At 44.4% G+C, this 26876-nt stretch overlaps 2 protein-coding genes across 4 annotated transcripts; one reads left to right on the top strand and one right to left on the bottom strand.

The window, feature by feature from the left end:
* Nucleotides 1-549: 549 nt before the first annotated feature.
* Nucleotides 550-22169, top strand: LOC144930975 (histidine decarboxylase-like). 3 transcript variants are annotated; one of them, XM_078854797.1, is made up of 12 exons: nt 550-734; nt 6821-6993; nt 7134-7247; nt 7988-8110; nt 8538-8678; nt 8943-9086; nt 11088-11154; nt 11435-11597; nt 12502-12592; nt 13770-13868; nt 13989-14090; nt 19187-22169. In XM_078854797.1, the coding sequence occupies exons 1-12, from the start codon at nt 707-709 to the stop codon at nt 19415-19417; spliced, it is 1476 nt and encodes a 491-aa protein (XP_078710923.1). In that variant the 5' UTR covers nt 550-706; the 3' UTR covers nt 19418-22169. The 3 variants fall into 3 exon arrangements, with proteins under 3 accessions (XP_078710923.1, XP_078710925.1, XP_078710924.1); XM_078854799.1 differs by lacking the exon at nt 7988-8110; XM_078854798.1 differs by lacking the exon at nt 13770-13868.
* Nucleotides 20974-26876, bottom strand: LOC144950244 (long-chain fatty acid transport protein 2-like). The gene is made up of 6 exons (XM_078880305.1): nt 26870-26876; nt 25955-26079; nt 25297-25476; nt 24315-24405; nt 21922-22004; nt 20974-21150 (listed from the first exon to the last, which is right to left on the bottom strand). Exons 1-6 carry the CDS (start codon nt 26874-26876, stop codon nt 20974-20976), a joined length of 663 nt encoding a protein of 220 aa, XP_078736431.1.

Raw genomic sequence — 26876 nt, 5'->3', positions numbered from 1 at the left:
AATGTGCAAATGTGATTGTCAAAGACAAAGATGGTTTATCAGTAGTAGAATTGGGTTTAAGAGAGAGGGTTATTGAATGACCACGCGGATATACCAGTCACATGGTTAATGGCGGCTCGGGAGCAAGATTGGTTGTAACACACGTGTTGTTGCAGTTTACAGAGTGACGGTGCTGTTCTTCTCAAGATTAATATTAACCACAATAAATAAATGTGCTTGCCCTCGATTTGGAGCACCTGCCCACGTCCTTCATTTCGAGTGTGTAACATTTATTTATACCAATTTGTTTTTCAAACTTAATTCGTTATAAGTTTATGTTTCAATGAACACCATAGAGTTCAAAAGATCGTGTATTCACATATATTGCTGGAACGAATGGTGTTTATCTGTTTAATCCTGGAATGTGACGAAAGACCGGGACAGACCAAACGTTCTGGTACTATTTCTGTGGAATGTGTGCTGATACCTTAACCTACGATATAGAATACCGAGCATTCATTATTTATTTTGTCAAATATAAAATGTACACGGGAAATACATGGGCATGACATTTTTTCAGACCACACCGACGGCCCCCACTGCACGTCAACAGCTGCTCGTTCTATAATTAATCTGAGTTTACCAGTCTATTCAACAGCGCAACAGTTGAGGTGTAGTCGCCAACTTACCAACTCGGCATCTACATCAACACCAGCCTGCCACAGCCATGGACGCCGAGGAGTACAAAGTTCGAGGTGAGTTGATTTCTCTTAATAAGCATGGCACCAATTAGTCAAACTTTCTCTCCATGCCTCGATGTCCTCTATAATCTATCGAGACCAAAAGTGTAATTTCTAAGGGCAAAACAATGGCAGTACAGCATAAAAGAAAAAAATGTTTTAAGGTACAACACAGGCATACAGTATTGTCAAGTTTGCAATATGTCTATGATTTACATGGAAGTTGTAGTATTTTATGGTTATTATTGTACATAGGTATAGAGTACTTTTAACGATTTATAGTGGTTGCAAATATGATGCATAAAATATGCTTGGACTTATGGGTGCATAAAATATGTAATTGTTAACCTGTCAGCTATCCTGTAATGTAAGGTTTACATCCACAACTTGGAAAGAGTATATAATCACGTCAGGGTTAACATTTGGAAAGAGAGAAATGGGAAAGCATGAAGAAATACAGGCGCACGGGTAAGAATTTTTAAATAACCACTTGCAATGGCATGTATGTTGAACTTCTTTAGCACTATACGTAGTCAACCGTGCTAATCGGAGGTGCGAATTTACAGTGGCAATTAAGTACACTATTTTACATTTTTTAAATTGACATTGTAAACAAAAAACATTTACAGTAAACACAACAGAGGTACAAAATTAAGAAATAAAATACATTTTACTTGGTTAAAACTCCAAACCAAAGTTAGATTATGCAAATTCTAATCACATTCGTTAATGACACTGCCTTCCGAACATCCTCAGGAAAATGCTATAGGTCCTAATTTTTTTAAATGTTCATCTATAACACGAGCGTTTAAACGTACTTTTGACACGGGCGAACTGACCTCGATTACCGGCCATGATTAACATACATACGTGGATTGGTAAACTCCTGTAAAAATTTTTTTTAAATGTCGACAACAGAAAATGGTTATCATCAGTCTAAAATCGGCTTTAGTATTTATACTGTATTCCTGTCCAACATTTATATAATAGAAACATGTAGTTAGTATAAACTTTGCAACATGTACATATCTACAAAGTATTAAGGTCCACCCTATTGTTTTGTACTGATGATGTGAATGGTATCACAGTGCCCTTGTCCAATCATCAGAAGCTCTTCTGCGTTGCGTCATATTCAGAATTAAATGTTATTTTGGCATCCAGTTTGGACTGAACATTTAATAATCACATGTCATACATCATTAATATTAACTCCGCATATCCGACAACCATCAGTAGTCATAATATGCAACTAATGCCACAATCCACCGGATTGCATCAACACCTGTGTAGTGGGTTCACAAGCGACAAGAGACGGTGTAGTCGAGGCACACTATTATAACTTTATACTCGGCACAGGGCAACGTATACAATACTGGAAGGGGTAACGGCCCCTTCACCCGTACTGGACTGGGATACACCCCTAGGCTATCTGCCTAACTGTTCTGCTCCCAGGTCCTCCGCTAAGGGTACTAGGGGAGGCTATCTGACCCGGCCCTGGTCAAGGCACAGGTCACGACACCCAGCCAGACAGACCCGGCTGTTAGAAGAAGGCTTTGAGGCTCTGGGGCCGCACCACTGGCTTGCTCTGCCCGGTCCTGAGAAGGACAGTGGGTCAGAAGAGTTCCAGGGCCTATCTGCCCGGTCTTCAGTCTTCACTGGTTCTTCGCTCCTTAGCTCCCCAACACTGTTCCCCAAGCTGTCTCGCTGCCCACCTTTTATACCAACTTGCCACCGAGGAGCGGGGCCGCGTGGTATTACAGCATCTCTCCACAGCCCCCCAGAGCAGCAACCGTTTACGGACGTGGATGTAGACACTCCTGTGCACTTGTCCGCTTCCTTCCCGTAACACCCCTACACCTGCATAGGTATGTAGCCATTAAATGAGGAACGTTGGGTCAACGTTGGCCCAATGTTGCAAATTTACTGGGTTTTGAGCACCTGTTGTGGTATGTTTAAGTACAGTTACAAGGCAGATGTTTAAGTGATGAACTCCATTAATGAACTGAAGAGTTATAGTATATGAATGAATGGAACGCCATTAATGGACCACTGTACAGTACAGGTAGTCCTCTACTTACGATGGAGATGCGTTACGACAACCCCATTGTACGTCGAAAATATCGTAAGTCGAGAATGGCATAGCCTACCCAGGAGTCTTAAAGAATGGTGATAATTTAGCAAAACAGAGCAATTTACAGTACCGTACTGTATAAACTATATACTGTATGTATTTATTAATTACAATACTGTATTGCACAGTAAAATGTAAAGTAAAAAACAGGGTAAATTCTTAGCCTACGTATATGAACTGCAATTTAATAGAAAGTTTTTTCAGGAAACAATCGTATCTGCTATAAAAACTTTTAACATGCATTGAACGTATCGTATCGTGGTAACCTTAAAATGAAATCGCTGAAGCTACGTATCACACATGCATTTAACGTATCGTAACGTATCATATTGTACTGTCCTCTCCAAGATTATGTCCGTCGTCTGCATACTTTAACGATGTTAGGTTGTTGATGGCAATTTTGTCGTATCGCCATCGTAAGATCGAAATATCGTAAGTCGGACCATCGTAACTCGGGGACTAACTGTACTTTATTTGTTCTCAATAGCATTTACTACAGAGGTCGTTGGGCTCGCTTCTCAATCTATGTTCTCTGCATCAACATGATAGATGTCACGTTTTACCGAAATATGTTCGAACTAATGTATTGCATCGTGGACTGCATGTTGATAATTCAGCAAAGTTATATTGCAGGATAACGGCAAATACATTGTGCCCCATTATACAGGTAGGAACAACAGTTCCACACTGCCCACCAGGAATTATTTGTCTGTCTGTTGTGCATAGCCACGCCCTCGATTTGTATTTCATAGAGCGCTTCAGGCGGGCTCAGCACCACGTGATGCGCCGCCCCAAGCAGCTTGTGCCGCGTGACACGGATCGCACGAATGCGCTGCAGCGCTGTCCAACCAATTTCCTACCTTCCCACTCCGAATGAACGTGTTTTAAAAAGCTATTTATACTTATTTACACTATTGTCATATACGGAATAAATTACGTTCTTTCACCAACGCACATTTTTATTACGAGCATTACAAATGTGTTATGTATTTGTATTATATTATACAGGGGCGTACTGTGCTGTATAATGCTTGTGGATTACAGTACAGTATAGCTTATCAATTTCAATGGTAACCAGGATAACTGACGTGTATTATTGTAATTCTCTCAAGAGTCATGCTTAAGGGCAACACTTGAATATGCTTTACATGTAGAGGGCGTGCTTGGACACACTGAGGTGATGTAACAGATTATAATATTTACTACAGAGATTATAATCTGTTACATAATTATTTTGTTGCTATACATGTCCACGTGAAAAGCCACTTCCTTGAGCTATTATTTTTGGCAAGGTCACTTCTGAAGTAGAATATAATAGCTCAGTAGGCTTTACCTGGTAAGCATTTTTTTATTTGCATTTGTATATTATTTAAGTAATTTTTTTTATCTCTCCTATATTTTTAACTCCTTTAGTGTTTTGTATTGTTTGTTGTTGTTACATTCTGACCCACCCCTGCTAGAAATCTGTGACAAAGAGCTTTATAGCTCAACAGATTCCCAAAGTATAAATAAATATTCTGATTCTGATGCAGAGGTCATGCAAGGGACAGGGGATCACACCCAGGAAAATAGTTAAAGACGCGAAAAATGGAATTTGGAGAAAAAACCCAAAAGATACATAATGGCGGGGACTGAGAGGAGAGGACTCTGGGAAGAGGCTAGAAGTAAACTACGAGTGTATGTGCCTTACAAGTGTTCTTATCAAACTCACTTCTTCTCCATGGCCCATTCCAATCCTCTTTCTTGCCCTCACCCCTCCACTCCTTCCCGTCCCTCGCCTGCAATTTCGTGACCTCCAAGTGCCTCCTGTTACGGTCACTCATTCCTCGGCCCTTGCACACCTTTGCCATCTAAATCACTTTATTTTTGTTACTTCTGTAATGCGAGCGTAAACGGCCTCACGGATATGACGTAACAGGTGGGAGAAGTTGGGTCACGTGGGGAGAGGGAGTGCTTTTAAGGGCAGGAACCGGAAGGGCTAGGGGAGAGTGTGGGAATAAAGACAGGAGGAGGCCATGCAGGGCAGGAGGTGGAAAGTGGCGTGATCGCCACAGGTCGGGACTCGGCACCGTTGGCCAGCGGTGTCCGGGCACAGAGGAGACGGAGAGCCAGCAGCAGGGCTGCATAGAGAGCAGCCGTGGGGCTGCAGGTCGGAGGCAGAGAGGCTGAGTGAAGAGCCAGCAGCGGGGCTGCATTGTGAGCCAGCAGCAAGTCTGCGGGAGCGACGGCAGCAGTGGGGCTGCCGAGCGGGAGACGGAGGAGACTCTGAGCGAGACGCCGTGCGGGCAAAGTTGTACGAACCACAATGAAGGACAACGGAGACAGACCCAGTGCAAGAGTCCTTTATTACACTTCTTTTAAACTATGTAAAGCGCATCGAGGTAAGGCGCTCTATACATATGTATTGCCATAAGAGGGAGGGGCTGCTGGGGGCTCTGGGATCCTAGCAGGGGCGGTTTCTTCATTAGGGCGATTGGGCGACGCACCACCAATGTCATTCAACCACAGAGTCACGCTAGCCGTCACTGTGCCTCTGGATATAGTCCAATCAGCGTCATGCTACGTTCTGTGGAGTACCGCCTCTTTTTGGGCGATTTCCCTCCAGCTGAGAATCGCCCCGAGTGGTCCCATAGACTTACATTCAAAGATGTTTTTTTTCGAACGGGGGCGCTGCAATGCATTCTCTATGGCTTCCGGGAGGGCTCGCCCTAACGTGCTTACGTCATCATATGTGCTTACGTCATCATACGTAAGTACGTTTCATCCAACAATATAATTTGTCGCCACCTAGTGGAATCTTTAATAAAAGAAACTTGAGTGGTTTGTTTCAATAGTGAGTATAGAAACAAACAAGATGTATTGTAAGAGTCACTTTATTTTTCATTAATATTAAAGAAGTGAAGTTGCCTTTACATGCTTAAGCTGTTAATTTATCCATTGCATGGGTGGACCTTATCCTTATCAATCATCCAGACATTTGCCCCCTGAGAGATTTTGCAGGAGCCGCCACTGGATCCTAGGCAGATAAGCCCTCGGCGCCAGGCACTAGGATCCCAGGCAACCCAGACGCTTAAGCCCCTTGGCGCCACCAACGGGGGGGCTGTGTGTGCTCTGTGGGATATCTGGGGGCGCACACAACCCCACCCCTCGTTGGGGACGAGGCATAAAAGGGCAGCTCCCTGGCCGATCGGGGCCAGTCGCAGTTCAAGACCCAAGACCAGCCAGCTTAGGACCTTGGACCCCCTCGTCCCGCTTGTCCTTGTAAGGGCCGGGATGCTGTGAGGGCCAGTGGTGGGACTCTGGGACTCCCGGCTCTACGTCCTTGTAAGGGCGAGTTCCGAGGAAGCCAGAGTCCAGACCCGCACCTTGGCTCGGTCGGGTCAATTAGCCTACCCTAGGGTAATTGTAGCCGGAGGACCCCAGAGCGTAGCCAGAGTAGTGTATCTAGGCTGTGTACCTAGGCTGTGTACCTAGGTTGTAACAGAGTATCAGGACTGTTGGAGTGTTGTATTGTAATAAAGAAATTACCTCTACAAGTGTCTCCGGAACCCATTACACATATAAAAAGTAAAAAAAAGTGTTTCAACGTACAGACTTTTTTTGCACTCAAAAGTAGAAAATGAATTATTGTCACCCCAGAAAGAGTAAAATTTGATGTGCTGAATAAAAGTGGGTGGCTTGCATAAAGAAAATTAAACATATTGATCGGAGTCTGCATCAAATATCAAATTCCTCGTGTCCTGTCCATATCCCGCCGCTGCTTCACCTTCCCAGCTGATGCTATGATTGGTGAATCCAGAGCTGTTGAGGACTGTTGTTCAGGCTTAGCAACCATAGTCACTTACATGATTTTATTTAAACGTTGTACAGAGAAGCAGCATCGTGCGACAGAGAAGCACCGAGATTCAGATGCAGCTTTGATTCAGTAAATGGTCACATGCAAGTATGTACTGCATTGTTTCATGCACAGGTAAGGAGATGGTGGACTACATCGCCGCGTATCTAACTGGGCTACGTGACCGGCCTGTAAACCCATCCGTGCGGCCCGGCTACCTGCGTCCCCTGCTGCCCCCTGGCCCCCCGCAGCAAGGAGAGCCCTGGGAGAGAATCTTTGAGGACGTGGAGCGGCTCATCATTCCTGGGGTAATGCACCCAGCCACAGAAACGTGAATAAGATAGGATCAAGCCAAGATCATGCCTTACAACATGTGGTGCAACCTGAAAACACATCGGAGCACTATTTAATTTCTGCTGTATTAATGCAAGTTGTGGCGTGCATGCAGATTGTGCACTGGCAGAGCCCACACATGCATGGATATTTCTCGGCACTCAACTCGTACCCATCGCTTCTTGGTGAAATGCTGGCGACTGGGATGAATGGTGTCGGCTTCACATGGGTACGTCTGTGTGTAAAAGTGCCGTATTTGCATAACGACTGCAACGACCATTCACCACTAAGTGGCGGTGACGTCACCACACAGCGCTTGTGCCAGGCTAGGTGCATACAAAATAAGTGACAGTACATATTAAACAGATCGATGAACAACCATCAAAAATCATGTGGGAACTCTTTGAGATATGCATCTTAGTTAAATGAAGACATTTGTAAACATTTTGAGAAAACAAGATGCAAGGGTAACAATACAAATGTACAAATTTAACTAAAGTTTGAAAACATTTGCTAAATCGTTTAAATAGTTTATTACACAATCATTACAGCGAATTAAGTATATACATTTTATATAAAATCGCGTAATGTTGAAGAAAACGTGTTAATGGATATATTTTAAGGTATGTAAGTAAAAATATATATTCAGTGAATAGGGGGGCCCAGGGAAGATCGGATATTGCTTGCCACGAATGTTAAACATGGCCAGACTAAATCTAGAAAGACTTAATCTGGCCCAAAAAAATATTCAGATTTTTTTACTTACAGAATAAAAAAACACGTGCAACAAACATTTTTTTTTACAAATTCAATACAAATTTTATTTGCAAGCTGAGACTGTAGGTAGGTTATTTGACTCAAGTAAAATACCTTGTTTTATTGGTTATTGAGCAGCTCCAACACCATGATTAAAACTATGGTAATAAGGGGACCGTTTGTGTTTTGTAACTGTTGCGTGATTTGGGCCAGGCATCTAACCCGGCCTCCACGGAGCTGCAGATAGTGATGACGGACTGGCTGGTGAACATGCTGTCCCTCCCTGACACCTTTCGACATGATCACCCAGATGGATGTGGAGGTGGAGTCATACAGGTCCTTCATCTATATCATCATCATATTTGCAACACTTTGGTTTACAAAGCAGTACATTTAAAATCTAAATACATCTAAAACGATAAACAGATTAACAAAATAGGCAAGAAAGATTAGGAGCAAACATTTAAGGGGTGGAGAGTGGAGACAGACAGGATAATTGATAGGATGGCGCTGTGGGAAATACAAGTTGGAAGTGATGTGTTTGAGAAGAGATTTGAATGCTGGAAGGGGCCAATTGATATAAATAAGTGATAGCAATTGTCATATTAACCGCAATGTAATAGTGACATACTGTTGCGTGTGTAGCACAGTTGCCTCCAAGGTCAGTGGACCATTTTTTTCAACTTAAGATCAATTATAATTATTAATGGATAAATTTGTTCCACAAATCCCAAAAATGTGTGTGCGCGTTTTTGTTGAACAGAGCTCAGTGAGCGAATCTACCATGCTGGCCCTCCTGGCGGCACGGACACGCGCTCTTACACAGTTACGCGGGGATGTGAACCAAGACGTCGGCAATGACGCACTCCTCAGCTCACGACTTGTGGGGTACACCTCAGACCAGGTGTGCCAGTCTACACTCTCTAATGCCCGTGTCCACCTTATGTTTTAAAATTAATATTTTCACCCCACAAATTGTACTTTTAAGAGAAGAATATTGAGCATTATCGTACGCTTTTGATGCATGATGCTTCAATCAGAGCGTGTGGAAAATGCTCCCTGCTTCTACTTATTTTCGTAACTTTGGCTACGGACTGTGCAAAAGACGTTCAACATATCCATACATAATTAAAGAATACGAATGAAGGTGAATTCTGACTCCCGCCAGGCTCACTCGTCAGTGCTGAAGGCGAGCCTCGTGTCGCTGGTGAGGCTGCGCTCGCTGCCCACAGACTTGGAGTTCTCGCTGCGCGGGGAGACGCTCCGACGCGCCGTGGAGGAGGACCGAGCACAGGGACTTGTCCCGTTCTTCGTGAGTTACTTAACTCCAAGCGTGAATTTGTTTATCGATGCAATGTGCACCAACATTTATGATTACAGTACTGTACTTGATTGGATTACCCAGAAAAACCCCATCACTGAGTGTCTGGGGCAAATTAGACAATTTGTTTTTAGAGAATTTTCATATGTTTATAGGATACTGGAACATCTAAGAGCCTACACATGTGTAGAGGTGATAGCTACTCATTATTCGGGGACCTACGGTACAGTGTTGCCTCCCTCGGTAAACGGCCGGGGTCAGGGAGAGGTGAGAGCGGATCGTAATCACAGATTACCGCCAGACAAACGGCCAAGGGTCAGATAAGGTGAAAGAGGATTCAAACAACAGATTGGGAAGAACCTATCAGAAGGGTCCACAAAGTAGCGTGGGATTGGACAAGCCCAGCCACGAACCAACCAGTATAAAAGCCAGAGCGCTGAGAGACTCACACGAAGACCGAAGCCCAGGCTGAAGAAGATAGGACCCTGGACCAAGCCTTCCAGCCCTTCTAAGGGCTTAGGCTCTGCGTGACCAGAGATCGGGGACCAACCGAGCCAGCGGGGGGTCAGTTAGCCTCCCCTAGGTCCCAGCAACAGGACGCTAGGTTATGCGGGTAGACTCGGGTCTAGTTCCCGCCAAGTCCGGAGGCTGTACCTCCTTAGGTTAGCAGGTAGGCTGTGTGTAGATCCCACCAAGCCCGGAGGTTGTACCTCAGGTTAACGGGTAAGGGGACCGTATACCCCATTGTGTGTTAGGGACCTTGTCGAAAGAAAGGCAATAAACAGTGTGTGCCTCAAAGGAGTTTATTCGTCCGTGATTCAAGACACTACACATGCAAGGCAAAACACTGAAATTCCACACATATGTCAGAAACCTACTTGTCGTACAGTACTGTGTTTGACTGCCTAGAAGTTACTGAATTACTCATAATGGGGTTTGTATTTCTATTGAGATTCTGCACCACATGCTTGAATGTTTGTTCACAATAGTCATATAGTACCTGTATTGATTCTGTTTGAAAGATTCTTAACTTTTAAGCTTCACACACATAGCAACTGTTACTTATCAACATAACTTGATGACATCACGTGCTCTGGAAAACCCATTCATTCAGTCATGCTGCAAGAAAGTGCCTTGTAATACAACCAGGCCACAATATGAACATGACAAGGATGCAACGACTTCCACATTAATTTAAATGTTGGCTTTGGTGTGGTTCAATTAGATGTGGTACTTGGTGTCACTTGCATGGAACAAAATACATGATGGGGGTGTAATTTACCTGCTAATTAGCCATGTAAGCTGACAGGATATATGTATAGAGGTATAAATTGGCTATGTGGGGCAACGAGGAGGGACTGCAGACACTTACCTGCAGGGTCAGTTGCAGTATCACTAGCCCCGGAGCAGGAGGGGCTGCGGGGTCTTCCTGGATCCCACACAGCCCCTCCCAACGGGTGGGGGCTGCGGGGTCTTTCTGGATCCCACACAGCCCCTCCCAACGGGTGGGGGCTGCGGGGGTGTTCCTGGATCCCACACAGCCCCGCTCCTCGGTGGGAAAAACGTATATAAACGGACCTCTCCAGAGGTTCGGGGTCCAGTACGAAGACGGAGCGAAGAGAGGACGGAGCAGCCCAGCTAGGACCCTGGGAACCCCTGGCCCGACGTCCTTATCAGGGCCGGGTTTGAGCAGGCCAGTGGTTGGGACCCGCACCCTGGCTAAATCGGGTTAGATAGCCTCCCCTAGGTAATTGTTAGCCGGAGGACCCGAGAGCGTGACCGGTGTCAGGCACGCTAGCCATTAGTTGTATTCCCGTACGGTGTGTTATAATAAACAAGTGTGCCTCCAAGACAAGTCTCCAGAGTCTGCAACACTACATATGCAACACGAACAGTATGGCTCAGATGATGATAGCTCTCTTGGTAAAATAACTACGTGTGTATAATGCTTTCGTGCTCTCACCACCGTGCATCTTGTGCGTGCGTGTATAGGTGTGCGCAACCCTTGGCACAACAGGCGTGTGCGCGTTTGACAACATGGCTGAACTGGGCCCAATCTGTGAGATCTGGTCTTTGAATTTCTCTTATTCCTAACACCCTAAGTTCATAACGGTTATAATTGCACCTCCGATTATCAAGGTTGGCTACGTACGGTGCGAAAGAAGTTCAACATACATACACACAAACTGAAGTCCTTACCTATGCCATTTAAAAGCAGGAGCTAAATGTTTGCTTACTGTAACTAATTTGTTTAGACCTAGTTTAGGAAACCTTTTTACAAGCAAGAGCCAAACATCAGGGTGAAACACGGTTATTTGCTTTTCTTGCGATCCACTCAGGTCGCCACGAGGGGCTCTGGCTGCACGTGGACGCGGCGTACGCGGGCACTGCCTTCCTGTGTCCCGAGCTGCGTGACCCCCTGCGCGGGGTCGAGTTTGCCGACTCGTTCGTGGTCAACCCGGGCAAGTGGATGATGGTCAACCTGGACTGCGCCATATTTTGGTGAGGCCTCCGTGAATCGTGCAAAATACGTTTTGGACAAGATCGTGTTGGCCTTGTTGCACGAAACACAAGCTGTTAAGGTTTAATAATAGGGTTTTTCCCCTTTTTTTCTGGCAACAAAACTGAAACCTTTTTACAAGGAATCATGTGTGCATTAACCACAATACCTGTGGTCAAAATGCAAACAAAAAACACACTGATAATATATGCATTGTCCTTTAAACTGATTGGTCCACACCGGAGACGGCTTTCTTTTGTGCCTCGTCTCAATTGGTGCTAGACCAGGGGACGCCAAAAGGCGTACAGCTCAAAGACAATGCACTATCAAAATAATGAGGGCTCGGGTAAGCATCTACATCATTAGACCTCCTTTGCCAGTACCAAAATATAATAATAGGGTGTGGACCAATGCATATATTATCAGAGTGTGTTTTTTGTTTGCATTTTGACCACAAGTATTGTGGTTAATGCACACATGATTCCTCGTAAAAAAGGTTTCAGTTTTGTTGCCAGAAAAGGGGGAAAACCCCTATTATTATATTTTGGTACTGGCAAAGGAGGTCTAATGATGTAGACTCTTAAGGTTTGTTCATTTGGATTTTATTTTTCACTGCTCAATGTCAGATATTTATATGACCTGGAAATGACATTTACCTGTTTAATATGCTTCGATTTCCTGTCTTCTCGGAAGTGAAGTGCCAAAGAGTGCCGTGACAGCATTCCCACCCCACTAGCAACCGACTGATCGGTTTCTCGAATGCTACAAGGGCATTGAATTAAAGAGATCCCACCCACTGACACCTCTTTGAACCAACTGTCATAGTTCAACTACGTAATTGCATGTCTCTTATTGGCCAGCCTCCCACACTTAACCGCACGCTAAGAGCCCGACTCACTGTGCCAGGGTGGTGGACAAGCGGAGTCTGCAAAGCACGTTCTGCGTGGAGCCGCACTACTTACAGCACGAGCACTCCGGTTCGGTCACAGACTTCATGGTGGGTGAATCTGCTGCACTAAACATGTTTTGTTCATATAATGGCATGCATTCATGGAAGGGAACAGTGTATGCTCCATTACATTATGTCTAGGCGTACCAAGCCAACAGCTCTGATATTCTTGGTGCAAAGAGTATGATCGTATTCATACAATCTTAAATAATTTCACAAACATACCCGAACATTTTAAGTGGGTATATTTGCTCTGAGAACACAGCAGATAACATCAGAAAGCACCATCTTGTCAAGATGTCAATAAAATTGGTTAATCTTGCTTTCTCTCTTTAAAATAACATAGTTTAGCTATGTCTTTCTTTGGAATTTTCACACTTAAATTCTAACTTAGCAATCTTTGAAATACGTAATCGACCAGGCTATGCGTTAATTGTGTGTTGACCGACTCTCTGTGTCGTTTTACATAACATTTCGATACTTTGCTAGGTTATTTAATTTTAGTGTGTTTCTTTCTCCCTCTAAGCCTGCGTACTTCTCTACGCGTCTCCTCGTACTCATTGACATGTAAATTTTGTCTCTAACCCCTCCCTCTCGCTGCCTCCGCCCCCCTCTGTCTATTTAAGGCCACCCCACAGAGACGATCACCCCTCTCTGTACCTGTGTTGCTCGCTCTATGTATCTTGGTGATATCTGTCTGCTTATATGTCTGTCTATAGTTTTCTGGTTAGATTTTATGTCGCTATTTCATTATACCTGATGATGATTGCTTGTGTTTCAATCGAAACGTCGTATGCTATTATTTAATTTATTATTTTATCTTTATACGTGACTTTACCGAAAGAACCAAAGAATAGTTTAGCTAAACAAATTGACCTTAATATGAAAGTGTATTCTGATGTATTTAACAGCGGTTCCGTTGTATTGAACATGTTTATTGGCATTCTGTAAGAAAACACATATAGAATGTCATTTTTGCTGTAACCAGTGACACCCAAGCCTTTATAATTTTGCTTAGATATGTGGGAACGTTGTGGAAGTTGGGAGGGACGGGAGGTGGACATGGGGGCCCATATCAAGTAGTCAAGGGAGCTAATGAGCACTATTAAATGAAGGGGGCTCATATTTTCACCCACCATGATTCAGCAACTGTCCTCATGCCAAGTACAGTACATGATTGTGCTGTGAAATTTGTGTTAATGATTGGGGTGGTGTTTTCGTGCAGCACTGGCAAATCCCCCTGACTGTGCGTTTCCGCTCGCTCAAGCTGTGGTTTGTGATTCGCTCGTTCGGGCTGGACGGCCTGCAGGAGCACGTGCGCAGGGTGAGGGCCTCGTGTGACACGTGCTCCTAGTCACTGACACTCAGGACAGTTGAAACAATTATCATATTTACTGATACTAATTGTGGAAGGGGTATATCAATGATGTATGTTTTTCTACAGACCAATAAACTTGCAAGGTATTTTGAAAGCCTTGTCAGGGAAGACCCCCACTTCGAAATTCCAGCGAAGAGCAACTTGGGACTCGTTGTGTTTCGTCTCCAGGTGAGATTTTACAGCTTTTCCCCATGAAATTGCAGATGCAATGGAACGCTTTTAATTACTGGTCTCCACGTTAGACTCTCCCCCTCGCTTTCCTCCTTTTGCTCTGCCCTCAGGTCCTTTCTATTTTTCTTCTTGGTTCTTTCGGTAAAGTCACGTAGAAGGGAAGTAATAAAATGATAACAATAAAACACAATAAAATAATTCTCACGACGTTTCGGCCACAACGCAAGCAGCCGTCCTCAGGTGAAAACCAGGTCTGTCGAGGCGACAGAGTCTGAATGAAACAGCACACGAGCTTGGAGCATATATATAAGCTGGGCGCCTTGACAAAGGAATTTGCATATCAAGAGGAATTTAGCATATTTATGGGAAATGCTGCTGCTGCAGTTGCTGCTGCAGTTGCTGCTGCTGCAGTTGCTGCTGCAGTTGCTGCTGCTGCTGCAGTTGCTGCTGCTGCTGCTGCAGTTGCTGCCTTATACATTTTAATATAACACTATGTATTATTCTACCCACCCTAATGTGTATCACACTGCTATATATTCACTATACAATTACGATACCATACACTACTCTGCACACTGCACCAAGCATACAAATGCCTCTTCAGCTGCCGCTATGTCGACCAAATGTAAGGACAACTTGATTTCCAAATTCGATCGCCTCTCAAACAAGAAACCGGACCCACACATTGAAAAGCTAGATGTTAACAAAGTCGTAATTAATCGCAGTAACAGTTCTATTTCTGAAGGCCTGAAATCCGTTTTAGCTAAAGGACTAAACTTTGAAGTCACACCTAGACACATACCAGTTAATGATATAATTACTAGAGTAGATGTAGCTCTCAAGGGCCTGAGTCACATCGCTGCAGACGTAGCAAGATCTGAAATCTCTGCAACCCTCAAAAACGCTAAGATGCCAGCTAGCAACATCAGCAAAGATGAGCGTTTTGAATTAGCTCAATTAAAAAAGAGGGATGACATTGTCATCCTCTCAGCCGACAAAGGCAATGCCACTGTCATCATGGACAAAACAGAATACAACAACAAAATCCAAGAACTACTCAACGATGGCAGCTATACAAAAATAAAAAGAGACCCCACCAACAGCCTTGTCTCTAAAACCAAGCAAATCATTTCTGATTCAACCGCATTAATTGATCAGACCAAACAGTTCTCGTTGAAACCTTCTGCAGCCAGGCCACCAAGATTATACGACTTGCCAAAGATACATAAAGAAGATACACCTCTTCGTCCCATTGTCTCTACTATCAACTCCCCCACCTATAAACTGGCTCGTTTTTTGTCTGAAATCCTACGGCCTTTCACTGGAAAAACCACCTCTGCGGTACTAAACTCTACTGACCTGGTATCGACAATCAAGGGGATTGCCCTGTCCCCAGACGACCTGCTTGTCAGTTTTGATGTGGTTTCCTTATTCACCAAAGTTCCTGTACCTGACACCATCGCAATCATTGAAGACTTGGTTCATCAAGGACTGAATGCTGGGGTACCCCCCCTGGTGAGACACTGCTTAACCAATACATACTTCACCTGGAATGGAACTTTCTACAAGCAAACTGAGGGCACCCCAACATCTTCATGGAGAAATTTGAGACTGACACCATCAAGACTGCCACTCAACGCCCAACCTTATGGAAGAGGTACGTAGATGACACTTTTGTCATCTGGCCACATGGCCGGCCTGCTCTAGACCAATTTCTCGACCACATCAATTCCATACACCCAGCCATCAGATTCACCATGGAAGTCGAAAAAGATGGCAAGCTACCCTTTTTGGATGTCCTAATTAAAAGGAGACCTGATGGTTCAATGAGCCACTCTGTCTACAGGAAAGCCACCCATACGGATGCTTACCTAAAACCGGATTCCCACCACCATCCATCCCAGAAGAATTCCCTCATCAAGACTCCATACCATAGAGCCCAATGCATTTCCGACCAGGAACACATTGGCAGTGAACTCAAACACGTACGCCAAGCTCTTAAGGCTAATGGTTACTCCAACTACACAATCCGCAAGGCCATCACTCCAACCATCAAGAAGGATCCTGTTGAGGAGCCTTTCAAGACCATCACCTTACCCTACATTGCTGGGGTCACAAAAAAGATCTCCAAAATCCTGATTAAACACAAGATCTAGGTCCGATTCAACACAGTACATAAGATCCGTGATCTGGTCCCATCTGTAAAATATGTGGTTCCAGACATACAGTACCCTGGCGTCTACAAACTAAGTTGCCTCTGTGGTAGCAGTTACATTGGAGAAACCAAACGACATGTCTCGGACCGCATCCGTGAACATAAAGCAGACCTGAAACACGGTAGGACAAACACCTCAGCTGTGGCAGATCACTGTTACAATTCAGTGGGCTCACATGACATTGACTTCTCCAAGACAGAGGTTATCTGCAAGCCATCTGGCTATCATGAGAGATTCGTTCATGAGGCGATCCACATATACAAACACAGAGACAATTTCAACCGAGAAGATGGATTCTGGCTTAGTAATCATTGGAAGGACATAATAAACCATTTCTGATCTTAACTGATTGTGTTCACGTTTACGGTGACTTTCAGACCGCGTTCCACTCACTGGCATTGTATTCTCCGCAGGGAATGGATTCTTTGCTCCGCTGCAAGTTTCCTCCCACCACTCACCCATTGACACGACGGTCAATGGTACAGTGTATAGTGGCAGATGGTGTGGCATTTGTATGCTTGGTGCAGTGTACAGAGTAGTGTATGGTGTCGTAATTGTATAGTGAATATATAGCAGTGTGATACACATTAGGGTGGGTAGAATAATACATAGTGTTATATTAAAATGTATAAGGCAGCAACTGCAGCAGCAACTGCAGCAGCAGCAGCAACTGCAGCAGCAGCAGCAACTGCAGTAGCAGCAACTGCAGCAACTGCAGCAGCAGCAACTGCAGCAGCAGCAACTGCAGCAGCATTTCCCATAAATATGCTAAATTCCTCTTGATATGCAAATTCCTTTGTCAAGGCGCCCAGCTTATATATATGCTCCAAGCTCGTGTGCTGTTTCATTTAGACTCTGTCGCCTCGACAGACCTGGTTTTCACCTGAGGATGGCTGCATGCGTTGTGGACGAAACGTTGTGAGAATTATTTTATTGTGTTTTATTTTTATCATTTTATTACTTCCCTTCTACGTGACTTTACCGAAAGAACCAAGAAGATGAATCCCTGCAGTCACGAAAGCTTTAAATCAAAATCCTTTCTCTTTTCTATCACTTATTCACTTCCACTGCCTCCACCCCTACCGGTTCCTTCCCCCGCTTCTAACCCACTCCCGGTCCACTTCCTACTACGACCCTAATTCCTGACCCGGCTCCCACGTCTCATTTTCTCTATGTGCACCTAACCACATCTCTCCCCCAGCCATCCACTGTGCTCCTCAATCAGCTTAACTCTCCGGCCACCAGACCTCTGCCCCTACTACCCTTCACCTACCCTCATCCATGTCCAGCCATACCACCTATCTTACCACTTCACGCATGTGCCCTATAACCAGCTGCCTCTCATCCACGTTGCACCCATCTGTCACCCTCATTCACCATCACACTCCACATTATTACTCCTTCCCTACCCCTGCAACATTATGCTCCATTCCCAGCCCCTATCCCACTATCCCTTCCATCACCCCCCTCACTGACAGCCACTCCACCCCATCCGTTGCTCCACTTTTGCCCCTTTGTGTACCGCCGTTAGCTTGCATTGTAAAGTGCCCTGGAAAGGGCCCTATATAAATCTTAAATGTAATTTATTACTATAATGAGCCAAGAATGTCTGTGTGTCCTGCGTGTGACGTCACTTCATGTTGGCCAGCCCCCCTCATTAATAGTCATGAACAGGTGATGTCTTCCAAATGGACACATCCCCCTCCATTAATAGTAATTAGCGGGTGACGTCACTCCACATGGGGGGCCGAGGTGCCTCCTCCCCCCTCCTCAGCATCAACTTACAACCTTGACTACAAAAGCAGAACCCTCACGTCACGCGATCTCCGTAACGCTATTGAGACATAGACATAAAAAGGACGTTATGATTAACAAGGAATTATAACCTTTAAATGAATTAAGTCTGTGTCACCGCAGCCTTACAAATTGCACACGAATTGATGCAATCACGTCGCGGTCTGCTTTTCGCTTGCAAGTTTCAGATTTACTGAAATACACCCGTCCTTGGACGGGCAAAAGGCTAGGAGAATATAATTAGTTACCTAGCCTGTGGCTTTGTCACTCTTTGAGTTTTCTTATCCATTTGTTGAGTAGTTCCGACGGACTTACTCGGAGACGGAGGTAAGTTATGGGCTTTCGCCAGGGTTTATTAAAGCTTATCAATAATACACAGGGTACACAACTCCCAGGGGCTAGGGGTCCTACTCTGAGTCCGGGTCCCTGCTGGCTAGCTCCGGTCTCTCTCGTGTCGGATCGTGGACTCTGCCGACTTCACCGACCGGAGAGAGAAGCACCTCTACGGCTACCACCGGCTTCTCCCCAGACTCCCTATTCGATCCCTGTCTCTACCCCTGGTTCCCTCTTCACCCTGCTTACTCTACCCGTTCCCACAGTGACCCCGCTTACGTCACAGGGTATCCCTTAAGTACCCTAGGAGACGTGACATCATGTGCACTGTCCAGCGCGCGTGACCCCACGTCCCGTGACGTCATCACACTGGACAGCGCACACGACGCCACTACTCTCCTCTACTCCTCTACACATTTATACCCTCTTACCTTCAGTTGTGGCCTGCAAGGCCGTTAAGCTCATACTCAGAACTCTTCGACTGGTGGAGTGGTAGACTAACACGGTGGATGACAACCAACCGATGTAGATGGCTGCAGGCTAGGAAAGATGTGAGCGTATCTATGGGACCATTTTGCCAATATCAAAGTATGAAAAATAATAATAGGTTTTATTGCCAGAAAGGGTAAAACCTATTCTTATTTTTCATCGCTGTTAACCTGTTGAGATGTACAAAGGTTTAACGGCTGCAATAAAATAGATATTGCTTTATTCAAGCACCTTATTATATTGAGCCTGTTCTCGTTGCAGGGCCCAAACGAACTGACAAAGACACTTCTCAGGCGACTCAATGAGTCACAGCAGCTGTTTGTGGCGCCAGCCATGGCCAGGGACAAGCTCATCATCCGCTTCGCCATCACGTCTCAGTTCACCACAGAGGTGGATGTGCTACGGGACTGGCGGCTCGTGTCGCAGGCTGCTACAGACCTGCTGCAGGGCTCAACAGCCAAGGACGACGCGAGAGGAAGAGACTACCTTTGACCATCAGAGTCAAGTCAAGGGTGTCTAGAGGTCATGGCACTGGCCAGGAGTTAGGAGCTCTCTCGTGCCAGATGGTGGAAATCTCCCTGATATTCACTAAATAATGTTGTATTTACTTGAGGGCCTGACTTAAAAAGTTTTAGATTTTATGATCACCCCCCCCCCCCGCCTCCTAAAAGTGTCTAGATCTGCCTCCATTGATATTTTCAAAATGTTATTTGGAAGCGATGTAATACAAGTTGTGGGTACTGAATGATGGGGGCATATGGATAGATGTTCTTTCCTAAACAATTTTAATGTAATTTTATCTGATACATAGTTTTTAAACTTGAAATACACATTTGTCATTGGGGAAAAAAAGGTCAAGTGATTTCGTTATAAAATATCATTAATTTGGGAATGTACTGTATACTATCACTGCCTGGACATGCTTTAAAACCTCATGCCCATTGGTCTGTATTCCATGGGTCAGAGGAGAAATTGGTACCACCTGTGGTTAAAAGTCTTTAGTTATTGAACAGTTATAATATATAAAGCTATAAACTTTCATTTAGCAGGTCCAACCCGATCAGCTATTAGCTCTTTTTCAGAAGCGACCTGGTCACAAATGATAGCGCAACGAAGTGCTTATCACGTGAAAATGTATAGCAGCTAAATAAACGAAACAAATGTTTCTAAAGTGGAGGGGAAACCACAGGGAGAGAGACACGAAAACTCCAATATACAGCAGGCGTCAGGGTTGGGATCGAACCCACGACCGCTTGCATACCCAGCAAGGGAGATAACATTTCTACACCGCGGTACCCCTCTCACCACCTAGTTTTGGGAGAAGTGGATTCAAGCCATACAATTTAAATTCCGTTTGCACATAAAGGCAACTGCTGAGGTGGCATTGCACAAAATATCTTGAATATCCCTAAGCGCCATGACTGTAATCACCAACAGCACTATGAGATTGCTCAGTTGTAAGTTACATCCATTTAACGAGCAACTGCTGAATGAAAACCTCCCAATTCCATATTAGTCACAGGGGTTGTTTGACCATAATTTAGCATTACGGGCAGTGCAGGTTAGAGAATGGTGGAGGATACCGCCCACCACAAAGTTGGCCATGACCAGGAATTGAATCAGGGTCGCCGAGATCATAGCATAGCACGCTGACCACCATTGGCACATGCAGACTGCGTGAGGATCATCATGTGTTGTAAGGCACCTACCTTCAAGGTTGCCAGCAAATGGCAGTATAGATATTTGTCATTACATATTATGTGTAGGTGTTCGCTCATAACTCTGTTTTCGTATGACACAAAAGACTAAAAAAACTGAGTTGGCGCAGTGGCTCAGGAATTGAGCTGGATTAATACAAATCTCAACTGGTGTCAGATATCAGCCTTATATTATTAAAATGAGGCATTACTTCTGACTGACCTGCCCCGACTGGACATCTATGAAAAAAGAGCTTCATAGCACATCGGATTCCTCCAGGATGAATACAGATTCTGATTCTGATCCCTCATCTGAGAAATGACTTGGCTCAAAACCCTCACGCTCGTCACTCAGAGCTTCACTTTGTCGCTGACGATGCCCTCGTAGATTTGTCGCGTTAGCGGCGTGTAGCTGCATGCTGCATTGTCCAGGTAAAACTGGGGCGCACGGATGAGCGCCGGGTTGAAGCCCTCCTGCAAGAGGTGCGTCTTGATCTGCTTGAATGTGCTCGTCAACTCCAATGCTTCCTGTATGACAAGGGGTTCAGGGTGTGACATCCGGAATGGTAAAATAATTAGGAAAACACACTACGAGTAAACAAAATAATCATAGATAAAACCTGCCACTGCTGGACATCTGTGAAAATGAGTTTTGTAGCTCATCGCATTCCTCCAGTATAAATAAATATTTTGATTATGATTTAGAAATTACAATAAAAATGTGTAAACAAACTAAAGAATGCCTGCTGTTCTTTGGTATAGATTGTATCAAATGCCCATATGTTTATGTAATGATGTTAACATTTTGAGCATGTACAGCAAATATTATTTACAACATTGCCATGATCTGAAAATAACTCCAAAAGCCAGAGTTTTTCTACTCAAGTAACCATGGGGCAGTGATCCTCAGGAGTATGTAGCCCTTAGCAAGTGGTGAAAAGTCTACATTCCTATGGCAGGGTGAGCTAGTATGTACTTCTTTTGCACCATACGTAGTCAACCGTGCTAATCGGAGAGATGTGGGTGAAGGACAAAAAATCTAACACTGTAAAACTCAGTGGTAGCACAGTGGTTGAGTGCAAGCCTTGCAATCAAAAGGTTCTAAGTTCAAAGCCCTGTTGGGGATCGACCTGAGCCCTTCATCCACCCATCCATCACGATCAGCCATAATCAAACTGCTGGATTCAGGCCTCTCCATATCTCACAATCCGGCGACGCCACTCTGTAGGCTCCATGGCAGACAATCTCTACCTGCAAGCGGATGAAGTAAGGGCGGGCCTAGGTTGGCAAGTGTCCTACAACGTGGCGGTACAGCTCCAGGCCGTTGAGCGAGTGGCCCTCCTCGAGGATCACAGCTTCCATGCCGGCCCGGCCCTCGTCATCTGAGAACAAAAAACGCAGCCATCAGAAGCAGTGGTGGTGGTTAATAGTGATATTTTTTTATGGTTTCAAACTAAGGTTCAAAGCGTTTATGCGTTCGCTCTGTTCATCCAGAACTACAACTCTCGTAAAGATGATCCAATAAAAAAATGAACCTGTGGTATAAAGTTGTCTTACTATTTTGGACTTTCCTTATTGAAAACAAGATAAACTGATCAAAGAATTGCTCAAAACGTTTGTCTTGATGGTTACCCATCAATTTCTGTACTGATAATTACACACATTGGTGTTAGAATCCTCTAGGCCAGGCATGTCGAAAGTCCGGCCCGCGGGCCAATCACGGCCCGCGGTCAGATTCCATACGGCCCGCAGCTTCGGTCTAATAAATCATAAAACTTTAAAGATGTAATTCCTCCTTTCACCACACGGTGACAGCACCATTCTAATTCTATCTGGCTCTGCATCCGTGCCGCAAACCCTTCTCGAGTAATTTCTGCCATGGCGACTGCAAAAAAAGAAATGCGGTCATTCGCTAAGAAAATGCTGAGCTTATTCGGCTCCACATATTTGTGTGAGCAAACATTCTCAGTCATGAACTTAAACAAGAACCAATTGAGGTCAAGGATGAGTGACTCCCACTTGCGTGGCATTTTACGCATCTCAACCACTGCCCTCAAGCCAGACCTGGTCTCTTTACTGAAATCTAGATTTCGATTTAAAGCTTTCATGACTGCAGGGATTAATCTTCTTGATTCTTTCAGTAAAGTCACGTAGAAGGGAAATAATAAACTAATAAAAATAAAACATAATAAAATAATGTTTTATTTGTATTTTATTATTTCCCGTTTACGTGTCTTTACCGAAAAAACCAAGAAGATGAAATCTAGATCTCAGTATCACCCTTCTCATTAGTGTCAGCAAGTTATCTGTTCCTTGATCAATCTCAAATTGAGTGTTTTGAACGGTAACATCTGTCACTATTAACAGTGAAAAGCCTAAAGCACACTAATGCACTTGGACTTATGGCACTTGTTTTTATTAAACTCTTGAATAAGATTTGGTTATAACTGTTGATGTTATGTACCTGTAGGTGTGACACAAACTATTGCTTTCTGAAAGATCTTGTAAAAGCCAGGGGAAAATTTCACTTGATTTAAAGTTTAATGATAACAGACCACTTTGCATTACTTGTAACTCCTGTTTAAAATGTTCATGAGGCAAAGATATTTAACTCATAGAAATTTAAGGTATTCCAGACAGTTTGCTCAATGTTATCTGACTGAATGAAAGTAAGAATGGTGTTTTTAGAGTTGTTCACGTCTGCCTGAGTGGCTTATATTTGCTTACATTGTCATTTGAAAAATAAAGGTAATTGTGACAATGAAATTTTTTTATAACAGTGTGTATTTTCACTTAACTTTTGTGGTTAAAAAAATGTAAAAAGGAACTATTGGCCCCCGGGCATCTTCACTTTATCAAATTTGGCCCTCTTTGCAAAAAGTTTGGACACCCCTGCTCTAGGCCTAAGTGTTACTTTTTATAACTTGTTTAACTACGTTCATTATCAACAAGAACAACGAGTGAAGACAAAGATTCATAACATCACAAAATAGAAAATAATATAAATGTATTTAGTGCCTATAAAACGTTTCTTAGCATGTGGTTACTCCCATGAATATCATATTGACTACATAATGATTGATGACCACTTATAGATAATGCGAACATATTATTCATTTGGTGAGGGCGATCCGATACATGTTTTACTTCAATAACTAGGGGGAAAAATGAGATCAACGTTGATTAAGCTCGTCAATAGGGGAAGGTAGAACGTTACAACAATCGATACAAAACACGATAGCAGTGCAAAGTACAAGAAAGATAAAGAAATCAACCAAAAACATACAATTAAAACGAAACACATCCCCACCCTACCAGGCGAAGCCCACTGAGGTAGTAATTAGTCTGGAAGATTGAGTCCCCAACATGGGAGCAGCAGGAATCACTGAGTGAAGTTCACGAGGACAGCGATAGAAGAGTGGCAAGAAGGTGAGCAGGTGCTGAATCATTCATAAATCTGCTTTCCATTGAAGTTTTGTTTTAAAGTCGTTCATTAGCTGCACCACCAACTTGGGATGGTGACACCGTACACTGTGACTTCCTTGATGAAGTCCAGGTCACTCAGAGTGTCTGCCACCTCCATGGTCGAGACTTCTCACCTTTCCACCTTATCGACAGAAACAAGGAATCATTCAATCTTGGTGTGTCTGCCTTGTTATTAAGATATAGTCGCCAGTGTCTGGTGCCCTCACCTCTGGGTAAGGGGATGCAGAAGCCCTTGTCATCACGCACGGTTCCATCCTTTTCATGTTCATACTTAACCAGAGCATACTTTATCAGGAGCTGAAATAAAGCAAAGCCATACGAACAATTTCAAGGTCACTCATCTTTCCCTTGTAGTCCTCCCACACAAGGTATAGTTGTTATCCTTGACTGCTGGGGCAAAGGCTGTCTTACAAATAATTTTTAGGTCTTTCTTTAATTCCACTCAGGAAACAACATTTTTGTGAATTTTAAGACACTAGATTTAAATTACTTTGTTTGCTGCCTTACAGTTGTGATAGTTCATTTTCTGCAAATTATACTTTGTATTGTATTTCTTCTTGATTTGCACTTCATGTCTTGCTTACAAAAGAAATGTTTGTCTTTTGGTATGTATTCATTTGCATTCTTAATCATACAATATTCAACGTGCCAAAGTCCATCTTTGTAAAATGCCTGTGGATTTGTCCAGGGCTTACCTATCGACCGTTGCTCATGATGATCCTAATTTGAACAAACCCTGGAGGGCCCTACTCAACAAGCTCCAAATGCCCAGCAACAGCTAAAGCAGCATTTTCCCGTCTCATGGTGGTCAAGAGTGTTATGGGTCGATAATAACCAGGAAAATAGATTATAGATGATACTGTGTTAGCACAAGTAACAAAAACTCAAAACGTTTCTTAATAACGCTGCCTTAAAATTTAAATATATTAAATATTTGTGCTATAAAGAAGGGTCATTGCCCTACACATCACCAATTTCTACTATTTTCCTTTATAAGGGCTTAGAGTTGTTGACGAACGTGTTGAGTTTTTGTTAACATCGTCCCAAGACAGCACACCCAAAATACAGGCACACTCCCTAAGCTAACCTTGGTCCAGGCAGTCTGCGAAGAAGGAGGTATGGCAAGAAGCCAGGATTTGACTGCGGAATGACAACAATAATAACAACGGCTGAGAAATTACAACGCACACGCAGGAAGGGCAGGTCCCGGCCACAGGCCACGTTGACGAAGCCCACGTTGCCCTCGGTGGTGCCGTAGATCTCGCAGAATCTCACGTCCCCTTGCCGCTCAAGAAAACGCGCCCCCACGTCTGCTCGCATTCCGTTCCCCACGGTCATACGAACCGAGTGCACGCGGTCCAACTTGTTCTTGACACGGCACGCGAGGGAGGTAGGGAGGGTGGGGAAAAGAATGTTCTTTGAGCGAAAGTTTGTTTTCGTAGCATCTATGGAGAGAACATGATAGTGTGTGTGCCATCACTGACAATGCGGAAAATGTATAAGGTGGTGTACTATCAGAGTAGGTATTTTGGCACTTATGCTGTACTGTCTCCGATGTGTTTTCGGTGTTGTTACCGTGTATCGTTGGGCATTATGTCTAACATTTTGCTCCGCGTGCTTAGGAGCTTCTTCACTGAATTCCTGAACTGAATTCACTGAAGTATGGTCAAACCCTCCACACCCCATGACCCACATGCCATTGAGAAGCCCTCCTCATGCAGCAGTGCCTTGACAAAAAGGGCCGTACATGTCCACACACATGGTCCTTATTTTGAGGGCCTATCACCCGCAATTGCTTGATCAATTTTCAACGCGCATTGATCGTTAACGAGACAACACTTGGCACCTTGGGCTGGCTGAGGACGTATCGGCAGATCTCGCTGACGTACTGGAACACAGTGACGCCGTGCTGGCGGCAGTCTCCCCAAAAGTGGCTTGCGGACAACTTCCTCCACAGAACCAAGTGCGCACCTGCAGCCAGAGGGATGAGACGACGAGACAACACGGGGGTGGAGGGGGGGAGAATGGGATCAGTGCTGGTGTCAGTTTAACACGTGGTAGGCTTTCACAACCAATATCATCCATAATAGGGTTTTTTTGGGGTTAGATCACGTACATTTTTAAATGTGTTAAAACCCTCCACCACCCGACACAGCCAACGAGTAAGGGTTGTCACGTACACAGAACGTGCCAATTCTTCACGAGTACATCACACCGGTTTGTTGGAGAGCCAAGCCACAACATTTACAATCTGAGTACGACGTTTCGCCAGTAATTACAACTATATAGAGGCGTAGATGTGGTGACCACGCTTCTGCCCTCTTGCGAGGTCAGGTATCATATGACCTCAGTCAACCCACGGCACCTGGGTCTGTCCCGTTACCTCTTGCCAGCGAGCCTTCGACACGTGGCTTCAAAGTGCACCTGGTCTGGAATAAATGCCGTAAGTCACCGCCACTTCGTGGCGAATTGCAGATGCTGTTGTTGGTCTGGTGTCATCCCATAACCCGAACGCAAACTCTAGACCTTGTCCTAATCTTAACCCAACCCAAGTCGTAACCCTGTGCTCACTCTCATATAAACCCATGTTAAAACCCTATTCATGCCTGACTCCTCACCTCAACCCAAAGCCTCGGGTTAACCCTATTCGTTATGCCCTAATTCGTGGTTCCCACCCTGTGGTCCGAAAAGGCTGTGGGAAGTGGTCCACGGAACTGCTAGATTTTTTTTCTTCTTCACAAAGCACCGTATTTTTTTTTACTGCCCAT

Source organism: Lampetra fluviatilis, chromosome 3 (genome assembly GCF_964198595.1).
Source record: "Lampetra fluviatilis chromosome 3, kcLamFluv1.1, whole genome shotgun sequence".
NCBI classification, from domain to species: Eukaryota; Metazoa; Chordata; class Hyperoartia; order Petromyzontiformes; family Petromyzontidae; genus Lampetra; species Lampetra fluviatilis.
This window is presented reverse-complemented; position numbering and strand designations above follow the sequence as displayed.

Excerpts from the sequence above, each read along its gene's own strand:
- LOC144950244 (XM_078880305.1), bottom strand. Across the intron at positions 24,406-25,296 it reads GGGACCTGCCCTTCCTGCGT|CTCCTGATAAAGTATGCTCT; the intron begins GTGCGTTGTAAT and ends GCTTTATTTCAG. Across the intron at positions 21,151-21,921 it reads TGGAGCTGTACCGCCACGTT|GAAGCATTGGAGTTGACGAG; the intron begins GTAGGACACTTG and ends CTTGTCATACAG.
- LOC144930975 (XM_078854797.1), top strand. The coding sequence starts at position 707 with ATGGACGCCGAGGAGTACAAAGTTCGAG. Across the intron at positions 11,155-11,434 it reads GGCTGAACTGGGCCCAATCT|GTCGCCACGAGGGGCTCTGG; the intron begins GTGAGATCTGGT and ends CGATCCACTCAG. Across the intron at positions 14,091-19,186 it reads TCGTTGTGTTTCGTCTCCAG|GGCCCAAACGAACTGACAAA; the intron begins GTGAGATTTTAC and ends TTCTCGTTGCAG.